This window comes from Rhamphochromis longiceps, linkage group LG23 (assembly GCF_057381845.1).
Source record: "Rhamphochromis longiceps isolate RC_006_pf linkage group LG23, R_longiceps_female_GT1.1, whole genome shotgun sequence".
NCBI lineage: Eukaryota > Metazoa > Chordata > Actinopteri > Cichliformes > Cichlidae > Rhamphochromis > Rhamphochromis longiceps.
In genome coordinates, this window is record NC_140578.1 from 44,823,446 (window position 1) to 44,839,336 (window position 15,891).

The 15,891-nt window shown below is 42.0% G+C and overlaps 2 protein-coding genes across 2 annotated transcripts in view; both read left to right on the top strand.

Annotated features, from left to right (window-relative positions):
* The window catches only part of LOC146642803 (NACHT, LRR and PYD domains-containing protein 3-like), a 325,246-nt gene that overhangs the window by 253,763 nt on the left and 55,592 nt on the right, over positions 1-15,891 (top strand). The gene's annotated exons all lie outside the window — the stretch shown is intronic.
* LOC146642813 (uncharacterized) lies at positions 227-2,669 on the top strand. The gene is made up of 6 exons (XM_085398064.1): positions 227-262; positions 384-455; positions 555-673; positions 757-817; positions 908-1,002; positions 1,438-2,669. The coding sequence occupies exons 1-6, from the start codon at positions 227-229 to the stop codon at positions 2,417-2,419; spliced, it is 1,365 nt and encodes a 454-aa protein (XP_085254190.1). The 3' UTR covers positions 2,420-2,669.

The window sequence follows — 15,891 nt, forward strand, 5'->3', positions numbered from 1 at the left end:
CAAAATACACAGTGTTTACTTTTAATTTAACAACATGAAGCTGCATCAAGTTTCCATGGTGACTGCTCAAGAAATTCTGCATTCATAAATAAACATCAGACTGTCAAAAGAGCTCATCTGTGCGAGACCACCGAGCTGAGAGCATTTTCAGGTCCAGATCCCCCGTACGCCATCGTTGGAGAGCAGTTGACGTTTTTCTTCCTGACTTTGATTTGAACACGTTTAAATGGAAAAGAGTCAAGGAATCTATAAGCCTATCAGGGTATGTGACGCTTTTGCTTTTACTGCATTTCAGTAATTTGAAGAATTTGATGTCGTTTTAAAAGTTGACAAACTGAGAATCATTTTAAGTAACAATGACTAAATTGCTATTTCTTTGACAGGTGTTGTTCAACACACCAATTTATGAAACAGCTGTAAAGATCTGCTGGTATCTTCCGGGCTACAAGGCTCAGGTTAGACCCAGATTCATGCAAACCAAAGCTGACAGAAAATATCAGGTCATTTCTGAGGACCTGAGAGTGGTGGTGATTAAATATCTCCTTTACTTTTAGGTTGCGGTAATGACGGAGTTTCTCAGACTTCAGCAGGAAGATCTAATTCCACCGAACCTCACTGCTGAAGATCTGAGAGATCTTTTGGTGGAGAAGAGCAGGGAGACGCTCAGAGAGCAGTGAGTTACTGTCACACCTGAAAGTCTGTTTGTGATGACGTGTAAGTGCTGAGAGAAAACCTCTGCTTTGCTTTCTTTTGAAGGCTGTGGGAGTTTGAGTTAGAGGATTTTGACGAAGAGGAAGCCAAACCTCTTCTAAGGCTGGTAAGACGAGAAAACCCACAAAACTTTTTTTTCATTACGTGCACATAACCTTTACACATAAGCGCACTGTAAATGTGTTTTCTGTTTCAGGTGTGGGCGGTGAACGTCAGCAATAAAATGAGGGACGTTGAATTTGAAGCCAGGTTGCTTCTTCAGTTCCCAGAGGCCGTACCTCCTAAATTTCAGTGAGTCACATGTAACATACAGTTATTAACCCTGTAAGACCCAACCCATCAAAAAACAGCCAGAAAATTCAGATTCTTTGGAACTGAGATGTTTATCAACCCTTTAAACAAAAGCCACACATGAGTTCTTTGCTATGTCATGTTGTGTATGATTTACTTTTATTGTGTATTTATTTTTTGTATCACATTTGATACACTGGGTGTTTTTGGCAACTTTTTGTTAACGACAATGTTAACTTTAGACTAAAAAAGAGTTTTGTCCACAACATTTAGAAATTATAGCAAGTATTGATCATGTTGATGAGATCGAGGTCTCAGAAACTCATGTATGATACAAAGGTGGTTACAGGGTTAACAGTCCAGCTACAGTGTTTCAATATTTAAATGATGCTTTGAATATGTTTAACAGATAACTCTTATCATGTTTTTCTACAGAGCACCTAAACTCCTCAGCGCGGTGAAGGATTACGTTGAAATCCTGAAAAAGAAGCAGCAGGAACAGCCTAACAGCAAACTGCTCACCGCGCAGGAGGTAGTGGTCGAGGTAGTTCCCCGCGTTCTCCAGGGCTTCTGGGAGCTTCCTCCTCGTCCCCTCCTAAACATGGCCTCCCAGAGTCTAAGTATCCTCTCCACCAGTGTCACCAAGGCCACTTTAGATCGTGTCTCCAAGAGCCTCACGGCGATGGAAACACAGGCCATCTTCACCCGCTCTATCCGAGACGATCTGGTCGACAGCATCCTGACGGAGATTAGACAGAAATTTCCTGAAGAAATTCTGTCTATCCAAGTTGCAAACTTTGCACCCCTGTTGCTGAAGACCATTGCTGATGTAGCAAGGATCCGGATATGTGAAATCTTTGAGCCCCCTTCAAGTCCTGATGTGAAGAGCACAAATGGTGAGCGCTCCTCTGACGGCCTTTCAGTGGCAAATGTTCCACCAGCCGAAGAAGCTCTGTCAGAAAGTGTTGCAGAGCCCGACGTTCCCTGTGAGGAACTTCTTTCTGAAAGGGCATCCAGTCTGAGTACTCGAGACCTTACGATCGAAGGAGCTCTGTCAGAAAGTGTTGCAGAGCCCGACGTTCCCTGTGAGGAACTTCTTTCTGAAAGGGCATCCAGTCTGAGTACTCGAGACCTTACGATCGAAGGAGCTCTGTCAGAAAGTGTTGCAGAGCCCGACGCTCCCTGTGAGGAACCCTATGGCGAGTCCAAATCCTGTGTTGAAGGTGAAGATCATATGATCAACGGATCTTGTTCTGAAATTGGGCCGGTTCCTGATGTTCCCTTTGAGGAACCTTTTCCAGAACCTGAAGCCAGCATGAAGTCCGAAGACCGTCAGAGCAAGAAGAAGAAAAAGGGCTTCTTCAAAAGACTGAGAAGTCTGTTCTGCTGCTGTTGCAGACCAAAAGTCACCGACTGACACTGAAGCTGTGACCCAGTGTTGGTGTTGCAGTAACTCTAAATATGTAAATATGTTCCTTAATGATTGTTCTTCATGTTTTTGGGGGTTTCTTTAGTTTTCAGTGGGCTGGGTGTTTTTTCTCCTCCGTGTTCTTTACTTGATTCTTGTTCATAGTTCCTGATTTGTTTTCCTAGTTCTTGTTTCTTAGTTTGTAGTTTCTTGAGTCCACCTGAGTTTCCAGCAATAAAAGCTGCCGATTCAAGTTTCATTCCACGTAAGAGTCCTGTGTTTGGGTCCTACTACCTGCCTGTCACAGCACACCATGACAGAAACTTTATAAACTCATTCATATTTCTACACGAGTCTCCAGCTATGTTAAAGATTTTTTTTCTTTCAAACATTTGTAAGAATCTCTTATGGTCCAGTAAGTGTAGTGCAGTAACATATTGATGGTATTATTTTTAATAATTATTTATTATTTTTAATGCACTTTGAACTGAAACTGGTATATAAAATGTACTTCCTGTAGAAAATGCAGTGTGAATGCTAATAGCTGAATAGCTTGAGTTGAATTTTTATAATTGCTGAAATCTTTGGTGAAAAACATGTTACAGTTTTTGCCCGTTGCTTGAACACATTTTGCAAAACGTCGCTCATTGTGCCAAAACTCTAAACACAAGTAAACATGACACATCAAAATATACCATTCACATCTGTGCCAAACTGAAACTCTGCTGTCAAAACCTAACATTCCTCTGTCAAGATGTAACTCTGTTGACAAAATGACACATACTTGCATCACATGCAGATCAGATCAGGGGGACACACTAGTCTACTTCATATAAAACACTGCAGTCTTTCATTGTCATTGTTTATTCTGAAGGCACATTTTCAGGAGACACAAACAACCAAAAAAAGCAAATAGGCCTACTCAATATTGTCCACTGCAGCACCATCAATTCAGATAAAGCAAAACACAAACATAATACAGTAATAGAAAAAACACTATACTGTACACACAAAAAATCATGACAATTGTGCATACGTGGGCTCATGGATCCCGCCGTCTGTTGGGGTCTGGCCACAGGACCTCATCGACATCGCAAGCAGTGTCTTCTCCCGCTGGGCACCGGGGAAAATATCCTCTTGCATGTCGAAACCATCCATGGATTGCTGTCACCTGAATGTAAATAGAAATATATGTGGTGGCCCCTAGAGACAAAACACGTACAAACTCCAAAGCACATTTCTAGCTTGAACTGAACTTCCAAAACAGAGCTACCTAGAACAGCGGTCCCCAACCCCCGGGCCTCGGACTGGTACCGGTCCGTGAGTCATTTGGTACCGGGCCGCGAGAGTTGAGGCTCAGGTGTGAAATGTCTGGTTTTCAGGGTTTTTATCGCTTTTCAGCGTTATTTTGTTATCGTTTTTATCATTAACTCGGTTTTCCTGGGTCTTTTCACGTGTGTTATGAATAAATCTTCTTTTTCGGTACCGGTACTAGTTTTATTTTGTTGTATTTATCCGCGACACCTTAAAGGCCGGTCCGTGAAAATATTGTCGGGCATAAACCGGTCGGTGGTGCAAAAAAGGTTGGAGACCGCTGACCTAGATCACGTAAATGACACAATTGAAAGCATGAAAGCATATGTGTATTGTTTGTGTATTTATGCACAAGCATTCATATATATTCAAATCATTAAAAAAAAAAGTTCATTTGCCTGTTACTACCACACACCAAATCTGGTCGTTGGTACTTGCTGAACTGAGAGACACAACAGCAGAGGTCACTATTAATGCTATAAAAGAGGCCTTTGCAAGACATGCAGTTGCCGAGACTGTGGTATCGGACAACAGGCCGCAAGTTTCATCAGAACAGTTCAAGCACTTTGCTAAAGAGTACCAGTTCACACATGAAACGAGCAGCCCCAGGTACCCCCAAGCCAACGGGGAGGCAGAACGCGCTGATCGTACCATTAAAGACTTGAGAGGACTGTGACTACAGCAGAGCACTGCTAGCGTGCAGGGCCACCCCACTGGAACATGGGCTCTCACCGGCACAGTTGCTCATGGGGAGACACCTGCGTACCTCTCTGCCACAAGCTGCTGCGAAGCTGGTGCCAAAGTGGCCCGACCTACAGGCTTTTCGCGAGAAGGATGAGGAGGGGAGGCGTGAGCAGGCAAAACACTACAACCGCAGACATAGAGTCAGGACAGAAGGTGTGGATTACTACTGAAGGAACCACTGGAGCAGTAGTTGGACCTGCCAGTGCTCCCAGATCTTATGTGGTAGAGACAGACAGGTTTTCTAAGGAGAAATAGGAGCCACCTCACACCAACAGGGACTGTTACCAGATCTGGTCGAGCGGTGAGACCTCGTGTAAGATTGGATGTGTAATTCTCTGAAGTTATCCATTCAGGCCCTATTCAAAGCTGGCTTAGGCTGTTAGAGATGTTTACAATTATGTGTTTCGTTTAAATGTAAGTGAACAAGTGAGAGATGTGTATCATTTTAACGTTTGATAATGCTCTGCATTCCTGTTCTTGTGAGCTGAGTGAGTCATTGTGAAGTATGTCTTTAGCTAAAAGGAGGTGTAGCGGGAGACTACTGTACCCATAAGGCTGTGTGTGTGTGTGTGTGGGGGGGGGGGGGGGGGGGGTATGATCTAAATTATAATATTGCTGACTGTCTGAGGCAAAATTTCCCCAAATCGAATCGAATCGAATCATGGATTGAATCGATTCGGGCAAGGGCGTCGATTTGGCATGGACGGAGGGGACATGTCCCCACCAATATCCAGCGATTATTGAATTGTCCTCACCAATAATTTGATCTCTTCGAGTAAAGAAAAGCAAACCTGATAGAAAGAAGAAAAAAAAAGATCTGTCAACGTCTCATTCACCCAGCGGTGCCGAAAGAGTTAAATTACGTCCTGTACTGGAGTCCTACCTCATGTGACAAATATGGCCAATGTGATTGGCTGAACCTTTCAGGGAGCTCTGTTGAGTTTTAGCAGCGGCAAGCCTGCGCTCCCAGGAGGAGAGGAGGACGGCAGCAAAGAGGAAGAACCTGGATATAAGAAAGTATTTTTCAGAGAAACCTGTAAGTCACTTAAAGCCAAGTTCACTCATAATGTCACGGTCTGGCTGGCAGACCGTGGGGGTGTAGGGAAGGAGGACACAGGCGCGGTGCTCTATGTACAAGCAGTGCGTTTATTTACAGCGATGGACAGACATGACAATAAATCCCGTGCTCTCCCGACTCCCGTGACGTGTCCTCTTCCCAGTGCTAGTGCTCCTGTCTCCGCTTCTCCGTGATGAGCACCCCGTGCTCACTGTCCTCTCGTCTCCCCGTAACTCCTGGGGACATAAGAGAGAGGAAGCCGTCAGACACACAATAATGCAGCAGACTCAAACTAGGAACTGGTTGAGAGACTGACGTGAAGCCACGCAATGATCCAGCGTCGGAGAGAGCTCCACCACACTCTCAAATAGCTCCTCCGACAGGCCTGATCAGCTGCAGGTGTGGCCAATCACCTGCCAGGGTCACACACACACACACACACACACACACACGCACACACACACACACACACACACACACACACGTCTACAAGCAGGGAGAACGAGGGACAGCAATACAAAATACATACATTATAATATTAGTCCATAACTGCTCAGGGTCCTGGGTCTGACACATAAAATGTGTCCGTCACAATAACGTTGCAGGCTATGCTAGGCTTTGGCCCACATCAGTCTAAAACTGTATGTAACCATGAATAACGTGTTTTGGAAACTAACAGCACAACATGCAGCACTGTTAGTTCTCTCAGTCTCAGAGCAGCGTTTCTAATTCTAATCTAAGTGAAGCTGTCAGAGAAAACAGCAGCCTCGAGCAGCCAGGATATTAGTTTACAGAGGCTGTTAGAATTATATGCCTAACGTTAAAATGTTGGTGACACAAGAATTTCATCTTAATGGCACTGACGTATTCATAGGTCATAGTTATGATTTTGCAAATATTCCACCTTGTAGTGCAGTTTGCACAACTTGTTTTAAAAATGCACTCAGCCTACAAACATTACTGATCAGTCAAGATCTGCACAAAGTGACAGACACACTGAAGCAGCTCCACATTTTATTCTTATTGTCATGTATGTCCTATTTGTCAGGTGACAGAAGAAGCAACACAAAGCTCAGAGAGCAATGGTGACACAAGATCACAGGTGGAATTGGATGATGACGCAGAATGAGAAGAGCGAAAGTGGATCGCTAAATGAAACGGATGAACCAGAACTGGTTTGTAAAAATGCTGCAGCTTCAGTGGTGTGGAACTGGTTTAGCTTTTGTCCGTCAGATACACAACAAAGCACTATTTTTGGTAGAGCATGCTAGCGGGCCGTCGTTATTACCGTGTTGTTTGGAAAATACGGCGCACTTAAAATCAATCCTTTGATTTTTCTGAAAGTCGACAGAGCCCCTTATAACCCCGTGTGCCTTATGTATGAACTCTGGTTGTGTTTACTGACCTCGAAACGATTTTATGTGCACGGCGCTCGAAAATCTGTCAGATGTTTCAGTACGACTTTGCTAAGCTACCACCGCTTGATGGATTGTCGGAGCGTTACGGCTGTCGTAGGCAGGAGCCTCGCGGAGTGAGCCATGTCTCCGTGACGACCAGGACACAGCAGTCACGGACGATTGGCTGTGCGGCGAGAAGTAGGTTCAGTTCGTCTATTTTGTTGACGACCGACCGTGCGCTGGTCAGAAAGATGCTCGGGAGCGGTGGTTTGAAAGGCTGCTTCTTTAGCCTGGCCAGCAGGCCCGACAGGCATCCCCGCTTTTGTTTGCGTTCCTTCCGCCGCCTGCGTTTCTTGGCAGAGCCGATAACAATCCACGGAGCACCCGATGTTCTCGCTATCTCCAGGGGGATGTTGTGCACCCTCTGATAATCACTGGTAATGGGGATCTGGCTGTTATATCCGATCTTGCATAATTCCAGATGGTTGTAGGAAAATTTGGCTTCACAATAAGGAAAACAAAAGAAGAAGAAAAAGTGGAGAAACAAAAAAGAAAGGCACCCAAGTGGAGAGCATAGAGCCGCTGCGTCTGTGCGCGCCGCCATCTAGTATACTTCTTCTAGTACACAGCCTGGAGGTGTGTTTGGGGTCATTGTCCTGTTGAAAACTGGTCCCTAAATGCAATTTCTCAACGAGAAGTTTGGGCTCGGGTGAGTCTGCGTGCTGAAGATATCTACCTATTTGGAACCATGGTAACAGGGTTCTGGCTGATCGGAGCTGGCTTGAGAAAGCGGAACCGGCTGTTCAAACCCCCACAAGGCTGCCCGCTGGGATTGGAACGATGGGAGAGGCGTGAGTTTCTCAAAATGGGCTCATTGAGTCAGCACGGATAAGATCTTGGAGAGACTACGGCTGCTGTGGATACTCAGAATAAGATCTCTGACTGCAGACTGGATACATCTCGGAAGGGCTCGCTCAGAATAACATCTCTGGGCGCAAATTGGATGACATCTCGGGGAGGCACACTGCCGTGAGTTCTCAGAATCGGCTCCTTGAGCACAAGAATGACAACATCACAGAACGCAAGTATGGCGAAGCTCGCGGCTCTCCAACGGGAGATTGAGAGACCAGTGTTGGACTGTAGAACTGCTTTGAAATTCATATGAGCTGTTCGCACTAAAGTAAAAAGCACCATCACTTATGCGGAGAACCTCTCGGCGCCAGCTGTGGGCTCAAGGCTGGAGCCGAACAAAAACACCCTGATAACGACTGTGTTGAGTCTGTTCCTTCCTATTCCATGCAAGGCCACCTGGGTTGGCTGGAAGACTGTTTACTTAGCCTGGCAGGGCGAAGGACACTGTCTCAGCTGAACCCTGGACACGCACACACATACAGGGAGTGCAGAATTATTAGGCAAATGAGTATTTTGTCCACATCATCCTCTTCATGCATGCTGTCTTCCAAGCTGTATAGGCTCAAAAGCCTACTACCAATTAAGCATATTAGGTGATGTGCATCTCTGTTGATAGGTTTGTAGCTTGAACCCATCCGCTGGAACGTTGAAGACAATATAATTACACTGCAAAGCAAGACACAAGTAGGCAAAGACTTCATGTTTCTCGTGCACGGGAGAAATGACCGGACAAAGCGCCATTCCTTCGCTTGACCCCAGTCACTCTCGTCCGTCCTCCCGTACCACTGTTCTTTTATTGAGGTTACATGAATATGCATAGGTTCATTAACATATGACGTCTACATACACACAAAGAGTACCTTGCCTGTGTGTGTGTGTGTGTGTGTGTGTGTGTGTGTGTGTGTGTCTGACTTGTGTGAGGTCAAGATGTGACCCTGTGAAGACTCCCCAAAGCTGGTGCCAGAAGTCTGGGTCCATCTAACAAAAGGCTCTTATACTTAAACAGATATACGTGTGTTTGCTATACCATAAATCAGCAAAAGAAGATACGACCTCTCCTCTGTAGAGGAGTGAACTCACCCCCTCTTCATGCTACACAGAGTTGTTACAGACCTCCTAGAATGAGACATTCTTTCAATCTACAAATGATTATATACTTCTAAGCATATATAAGTAAATATTTCTAAGCATAAATGACAATCAACAATACAAAACCTATCACTCCCTATTCTGGTATTTTAAAGAGTACTTAGCAGAAATATTAAACAACCTAACTAATAGGGTTGCAAACTCCCAGCAAAAAAAAAACTAAAGGGAACCATCGCCCACCCTCTGCCTCGTGATGCTTAATCGACATAATCGACTTTAATTTAATGCATGTATTTAAAAAAAATGCACAGAAATCAATTATTTTTCAACAACAATTAAATAGATTCAACATCTTTCTTCAACAGAACTGCAGACTGCACAGATGGTATCTTCCCAAAGGAAAAAGTACTATAACTTACTAGGGTATATATTAGACTTAATAGTTACTATATACAATATTAGATTTCTATACATTTTACGTTAGATAAAAACTTTGGTTGTAAGATTCAGATAATTATTTATTAAAAGCGAGACATTTTAAACGAGAATAAGAAAGAAAAGTATTTCTTTGTGCCCCCCTTTTCCCTGTTAATGCCCCAGCTGGCCCCCTGGCAAAACCGTGCTAGACCCGCCCCTGCACAGTTACCAGCTGTCAGCTACTTATAGCATTAGGCATTAAAGTAATATTAAATAAATTCTAACAACAGCTTATCAAGCTTAAACGTGCTGCTGTGGTTTATCTGCTGGTTTCCTCTTTCTGGCGCAAAGTGGGAAACAAACAAGAGAGACGGAACTTGCGATCAGCTGATCATTGATCAGTTTCATGATTGAAGTAGCAGCAGGAGAGGGAGGGGGAGAGGAGGCGCGGCAGTCGCTCCATATATCGGTTGTTAAGCTTAACGTGGGAATGCGTTACAAACACTGAGAGAGAAACTTACAAACTTGCTTTACTTCTCTAGGACAGCTTTCACTGAGAAGAAATGCCGATTTGGAAACATGTAGCGAGGCGCTAAATGCTCCACCAGACAACCGAGAGGTCTCTTGTTGTCACATGCAAGAAAGCATGCTCTGAAGAATATCCAGGTAGATAACTGTGGCGATATGTTGGTTATATTACTTTAAAGTGCAACTGGCTAATTCTTATTTTAGCCAACTCAAAAAGTAAAAATGATGCAACGACCTTGAAATAACACATTTATCTCACTGAAACATGTCATTTAAATAAAAACATTTACTGAAATTAAAATAAATATACTGAATATAATATGGCTCAGATTTAATGGAATATAATGATCCTGTTGTGTTGCTGTTAAAGAAAGGGATAATGTGTGATTACTGTTTTTAAACTATGGGCTACAAACTAAATCCTTTTATTATTTCTGTCCTCGGTTTTAACTCATTAATAATCATTAGGATGAAGCCCCCTAAAAAACAACGTAAAGGTCATGAAAATGTAAACAATTTGGCATTTTGATGATGCATCATCCACATTAAAAAGTAGAGATCATATCAGCCCTGTATTTACTTGTATCGGATACATAAAACATCTTTCCGTATCGCACAGCACTACAGAAAGCTCTTTTCTAGGGTTGTATTAAACATCTGTAACTACCGTAACTCCTGATCCATTTCCTCAATTAAAAGAAGTCCAATGATTCCTGAGAGCAGCAACTCTGCACTTTTCATTAATATTTGCATCATTACGGTAATCCCAGGTACATTGTTGCAGCAGCCCCGTGAAGGCAAAGGTTGAGAGAATAGTGAGTGAGCGTGATGGAACAATGTTATCACACGTTTGGCTTCTTTTTACCATGTTTGTTTGTTTTGTTCTTTCATGTGTTATTTACCAAGATTTGGATGGTGTTCTGCCTCGAGTTACCATAATGTCCCTAACATCACAAAAAAAGCACAGAGTTGCTGCTTTCAAGAACTGCTGGAATTTTTCATTTGCCCCAATGGTTCAAGACTCAAGTTAGGCTAAAAACACTGGGACCAGTTTAAATTTTTATTATTATTAACCTTTATTTAACCAGGAAAAGTCCCATTGAGATTAAAAACCTCTTTTGCAAGGGAGTCCTGGCCAAGAGGCGACAACACGTTGAAATTACAAAGTTACATACATATTATAAATAACAATTACATTTTAAAAACATTTTTCTCTGGCTCTCTCAATCTGGACTTAAAAGCATTTAATGAAATAAGATCTGCTATCTTCCAGTCTTTTTGCATCATGTTCCATGTGAAAGGGGCAGCATAAGTAAAAGCCCTCTTTCCCAGTTCAGTTCTGGCAAATGGAACATTGAGCAATAAAAGATCGCTTGAACGCAGGCTGTAAGAAACAGTACTTCTCCGTGTGAGCAGATCGCAAATGTAGGTGGGCATTTGTCCAAGCAGGGCCTTATAAATAAAGATGCACCAGTGAGCAAACCTCCTGGAGGACAACGAAGGCCATCCCACTCGAGCGTACAGATCACAACAATGGGTCAAGGCCCTACAGTTTGTAATAAACCGTAAGGAGGCATGATAAACTGAGTCAATCTTATGAAGACACTGGGCGGAAGCATTCATGTACAGCAGATCACCATAATCTAAAACAGATAAAAATGTGGCATTTACAAGACGCTTTTTTGTCTCAAAAGAAAAGCAAAATTTGTTTCGAAAGAAAAATCCCAATTTTAGTTTGAGTTTTTTCACAAGATTGTCTATGTGAGGTTTAAAGGTCAGAGAATCATCAATTAAAAAGCCAAGATATTTATACGTATGCACCACTTCTATGAGGTTTCCCTCAAGAGTGGACACCAAGGGGACAGTTTGAGGAAATCTCTTCATGTTTGAAAACAACATTAGCTTTGTCTTTTCAGCATTGAGAACCAATTTCAGCTCCAGAAGTGTGTGCTGAACCACGTCAAAAGCTTTCTGCAACGATTCTATTGCCTTTTCAAAGTTTGAGCCAAAGGAATAAATAACTGTGTCATCAGCATAAAAATGCATACTAGCATTGGACACATTTTGTCCCAAATCATTTATATACATGATGAACAGCAGAGGTCCTAAAATTGAACCCTGTGGCACCCCAGTGTGAATATTCAAAAGTTCTGAGCACAGATTTTCACATTTAATGCATTGAGTCCTGTCACTCAAATAATTAGTAAACCAGGAGACAACATGTCTAGACAGCCCCAAAGAAAGAAGCCTATGCTTTAAAATGGCGTGATCCACAGTGTCGAAAGCTTTTGACAGGTCAATAAAGAGAGAAGCACAGTGCTGTTTTTTATCAAGAGCAACAAGTATGTCATTTATCACTTTTGTGGCAGCCGTGACAGCACTATGCTGTTTTCTGAACCCAGATTGTAGTTTTGAAAGAACTTCATTAGAGTACAAGAACTCTTTTAATTGCTCACTGACGAGAGACTCAAGGACTTTTGCCAAAACACACAAGTTTGATATTGGCCTGTAATTAGTCAAAATGGCCGGGTCGCCTCCTTTTAATATTGGCGTAACAAAAGCAGACTTCCAAACAAGTGGAATTTCTTTATTTTGGATTGAAAGATTAAAAAGGATCGTAAGAGGTTGTGCAATGTAATCAGCTGCTATTTTCAGAAAATAGGGCTCTATTAAGTCTGGCCCTGGGGGTTTCCTGTGATCTAAGGCTTTAAGAGCTTTATGCACTTCCTGGACAGAAAAAGGAGAAAAATCAAAAAGCTCCCCAATATATGTTTGGGGTTCTGTGCAGGGAATCATGGGGGCTGCTCCAACAGAGTTAAATAAAAAACCAGTAGCTACGAAGTGCTTGTTAAAGCTGTTTAAGACCTCAGTTCTGTCATAAACTGGGACAGAATCTTTTAAAATGAATTTTGGAAGAGCCTGTGATATTTTATTTATAGATAAGGACTTAATTACTTTCCAAAATTTCTGAGGGTTATTGAGGTTTTCTGTAGTAACAGATAAATAATATTCTGACTTAGCCTTCTTGATAAGTGTCGTGCATTTGTTTCTTAATTTCCTGAAGTCTAACCAGTCAGTCAGGGAATCGTTTTTCCTAGCTTTTGCCCATGCCACGTTACGCTGATGGATGGACTCTGATAATTCCGATGAAAACCAAGGGTTCTCCCGTCCCTTGACCCTAAATTTTTTGGCAGGTGCATGCTTATTTAAAATCTTCATAAAAATTTCTTTAAAATAAGCCCAAGCCAGATGGATGTCTGGTATCAGACTCAAGTTTTCCCAATTTACCATAGACAAGTCATAATGAAACGCTTGCTCATTAAATATTTTAAAATTTCTTTTACAGATGATACGCGGTTTACATTTAGGGATTTTAGTGTTCCTACTGGTAGCAACTACACAATGATCACTTAAATCATTACAAAACACGCCTAGAGACAGAAACTTATGAGGGACATTTGTTAGAATTAGGTCAATCAAAGTAGATTTGTCAGGACTCTTTATATTTGGCCTTGTAGGTAGGTTGACCAACTGGCTAAGATTAACAGAGTCACAGAAGGATTTAAATTCATCAGAAGCTATATTCAGCCAGTCCCAGTTCAAGTCTCCGGCCAATAGAAGTTCGTTATATTTTAATTTGGACAGAAGATGCTTTAGAGATAATAAAGTTTCCTTTACAGCAGACGGAGGCCTATAGCACCCAACAACTGTTATAGAAAGAGACTTTACTATTTTAATATCCAAAGCCAAGAATTCCATTTGTTTAGGAATAGATACAGATAAAACAATGGATACTTCATATCTTGATTTAACATAAATTGCTACGCCTCCACCTTTCCTAGGCCTATCTGTGCGATAAAGATTGTATCCCGTTATGTTGATGTCATCATCTGTAATAGATTTGGACAACCAAGTTTCGGAGATAATCACAATATCCGCGTTTGTCGATTTCGCCCAAATTCTGACCAAGTCCATCTTGTGTAATAAGCTGCGTACATTTAGATGAACACATTTTAACCCTGGCTGAGATTTAAAATCGGCAGGGGTCTGGACACTTTTCAATTCAGGTCCAGGATTTGGTTGCACATCTCCGGATATAAGTAAAAGTAAAACAATCATCATTAACCTTCGTTTCATATTACATTTAAAAGCATTTTCGTACTTTGCAGATGTTAACGACAAATACTGCTTTTTCTTAAGTGAAAGTGAAAGATTATACAGAACAAGGGAACCTTGTAATTTGGGTAATACTTCATATCGATTTAAGCTAGCAACCAGAGCCAGATGAATCGTTGGTGACTCCAGGTGCACTGCTACAGTTGACCTAGTGCCACTAAAATAAGTTTCACCCATACTCAGCTCATATTTTGCAGTTCTCACCCAAGGAGCACCGCAATGTCCCAAGTCCCAAACCACGAATACACACAATAAAGCTTCGATAAGTGTCCTCGTCTTCATAATGATAGCCCAGAGTCCAAAATGGGGGTGAATACAAAAAGCTCCAACCTATTAGCTCCGAATCCGAGCAGAGGTGGACTAAGCAATCCGGGGATCAGATGGAGGGGAAAGAAAATGGGTTCATGTGTGTCAGCTGCATCGTCACTGCTGCTCTTATGTTATGTGTTTTTGTTGAAAACTAGGTGCTGTTTGGGCTTAATGATGTCAAACTTTTCATTCACTTGTTTGCTCCTAAATACGTTTCTATTGCAGGTCTTTTCCAGTTGAAAATGTGAGTGAGCACTACACAAATTAGTGACACTGAAATACACTGAAAAGAAAAAAAACAAAACTAAATCCAAACAAAAACAACTAAACGAAGTAGTTACACACGTTATAGAATATATATACTGGGCATACAAGCCTGGCCTAAGCTTTCTGTCAGGAAGACTGCAGCAGTCCAGGAGTTGGGTTAACTGTCTTTAAGTCCCACAGAAGAAATGTTTACATCAAAGTGCTTGCCAGGCTTAATCCAAATTAGGTACAGCCATACTTGAACTTATCATTGTATAGTATGTGGGACTATGAGCAATGGTTTTCTGGAAACAGAAACAGGCAATTTTATCATTAGTAGAGTCACAAATAACTAGAAAAACAATTGAAAACATAATGTACTCAACACAGCAATATCTCACAATATCCACAAGGGGTCACTATAGCTCATATATTGCCTAAATAGCACGTCATACAAATTGCCAATCATAAGGCACGGACATGGCAAGCTAGCCACAGTTAAACTAAACAATAGAAAAGTCCTTTATTTGTAATACCGCTGGATGTAATGACTGCGGGAGATTACAGCCACTGCTATTAACTTAGTGCCAAATAATCCTACCAACATGGTATCAAAGAACTGAGGCATAACTTTAACATGCACAAACAATTATAACAGCTTCATGCGAGTCATCCTGCCAAAAGGACTAACACTCACAGGTTCATAAACACACAACTTAATCACACGAAACAACTGCGATGCTCTGCAGTGGCACCTTTAGTCACTCCCACTCTGCGTGCTGAGCACATGCCCACTGATACGCTTATTTCCTTTGAGTGTGCTTGATTTCTGCCTCTAGACATTCTGAGGCCGAGTCAGAGCAGGAAACTTGAGCACACGTGGTCTCATTAAATCAGACAGCTGGAGTCATTTAAAAAGGATCTTTTAAGCAGTGCTGTCCCTCAGCTTCATAGTAGATCCATCTATGGATCAGTTTGAAAATCCTAGCTGTCTTCTTTCTAGTTATCATGTTACAAGATTTTAAGAAAACTTGAACGCTGATCATGAGTTGAATGCCGCTGATCTTCAAAATCATCCAAGCTTTTTGATAAATGCACACAAAAGTCGGGTGTCCATGCCACCCGCATGCAAGGTGACAAAAATACCCCAATCAGCCTTTCAAGCTGACAGCTAAAGAAACCATTTCACCAGATTTAGCTTCTTGGATATTGTGTTCACTATACTGTGTTCAAAATGTACTTCTCATTTAATAGAAGAAATGTAATCATGTCAATATAGAGGATTTCAAATT

Coding starts and splice junctions, on each gene's coding strand:
- LOC146642813 (XM_085398064.1), top strand. CDS start 227: ATGGAAAAGAGTCAAGGAATCTATAAGCCTATCAGG. Junction 456..554: donor TTCCGGGCTACAAGGCTCAG/GTTAGACCCAGA, acceptor CTTTACTTTTAG/GTTGCGGTAATGACGGAGTT. Junction 674..756: donor AGGGAGACGCTCAGAGAGCA/GTGAGTTACTGT, acceptor TTTCTTTTGAAG/GCTGTGGGAGTTTGAGTTAG.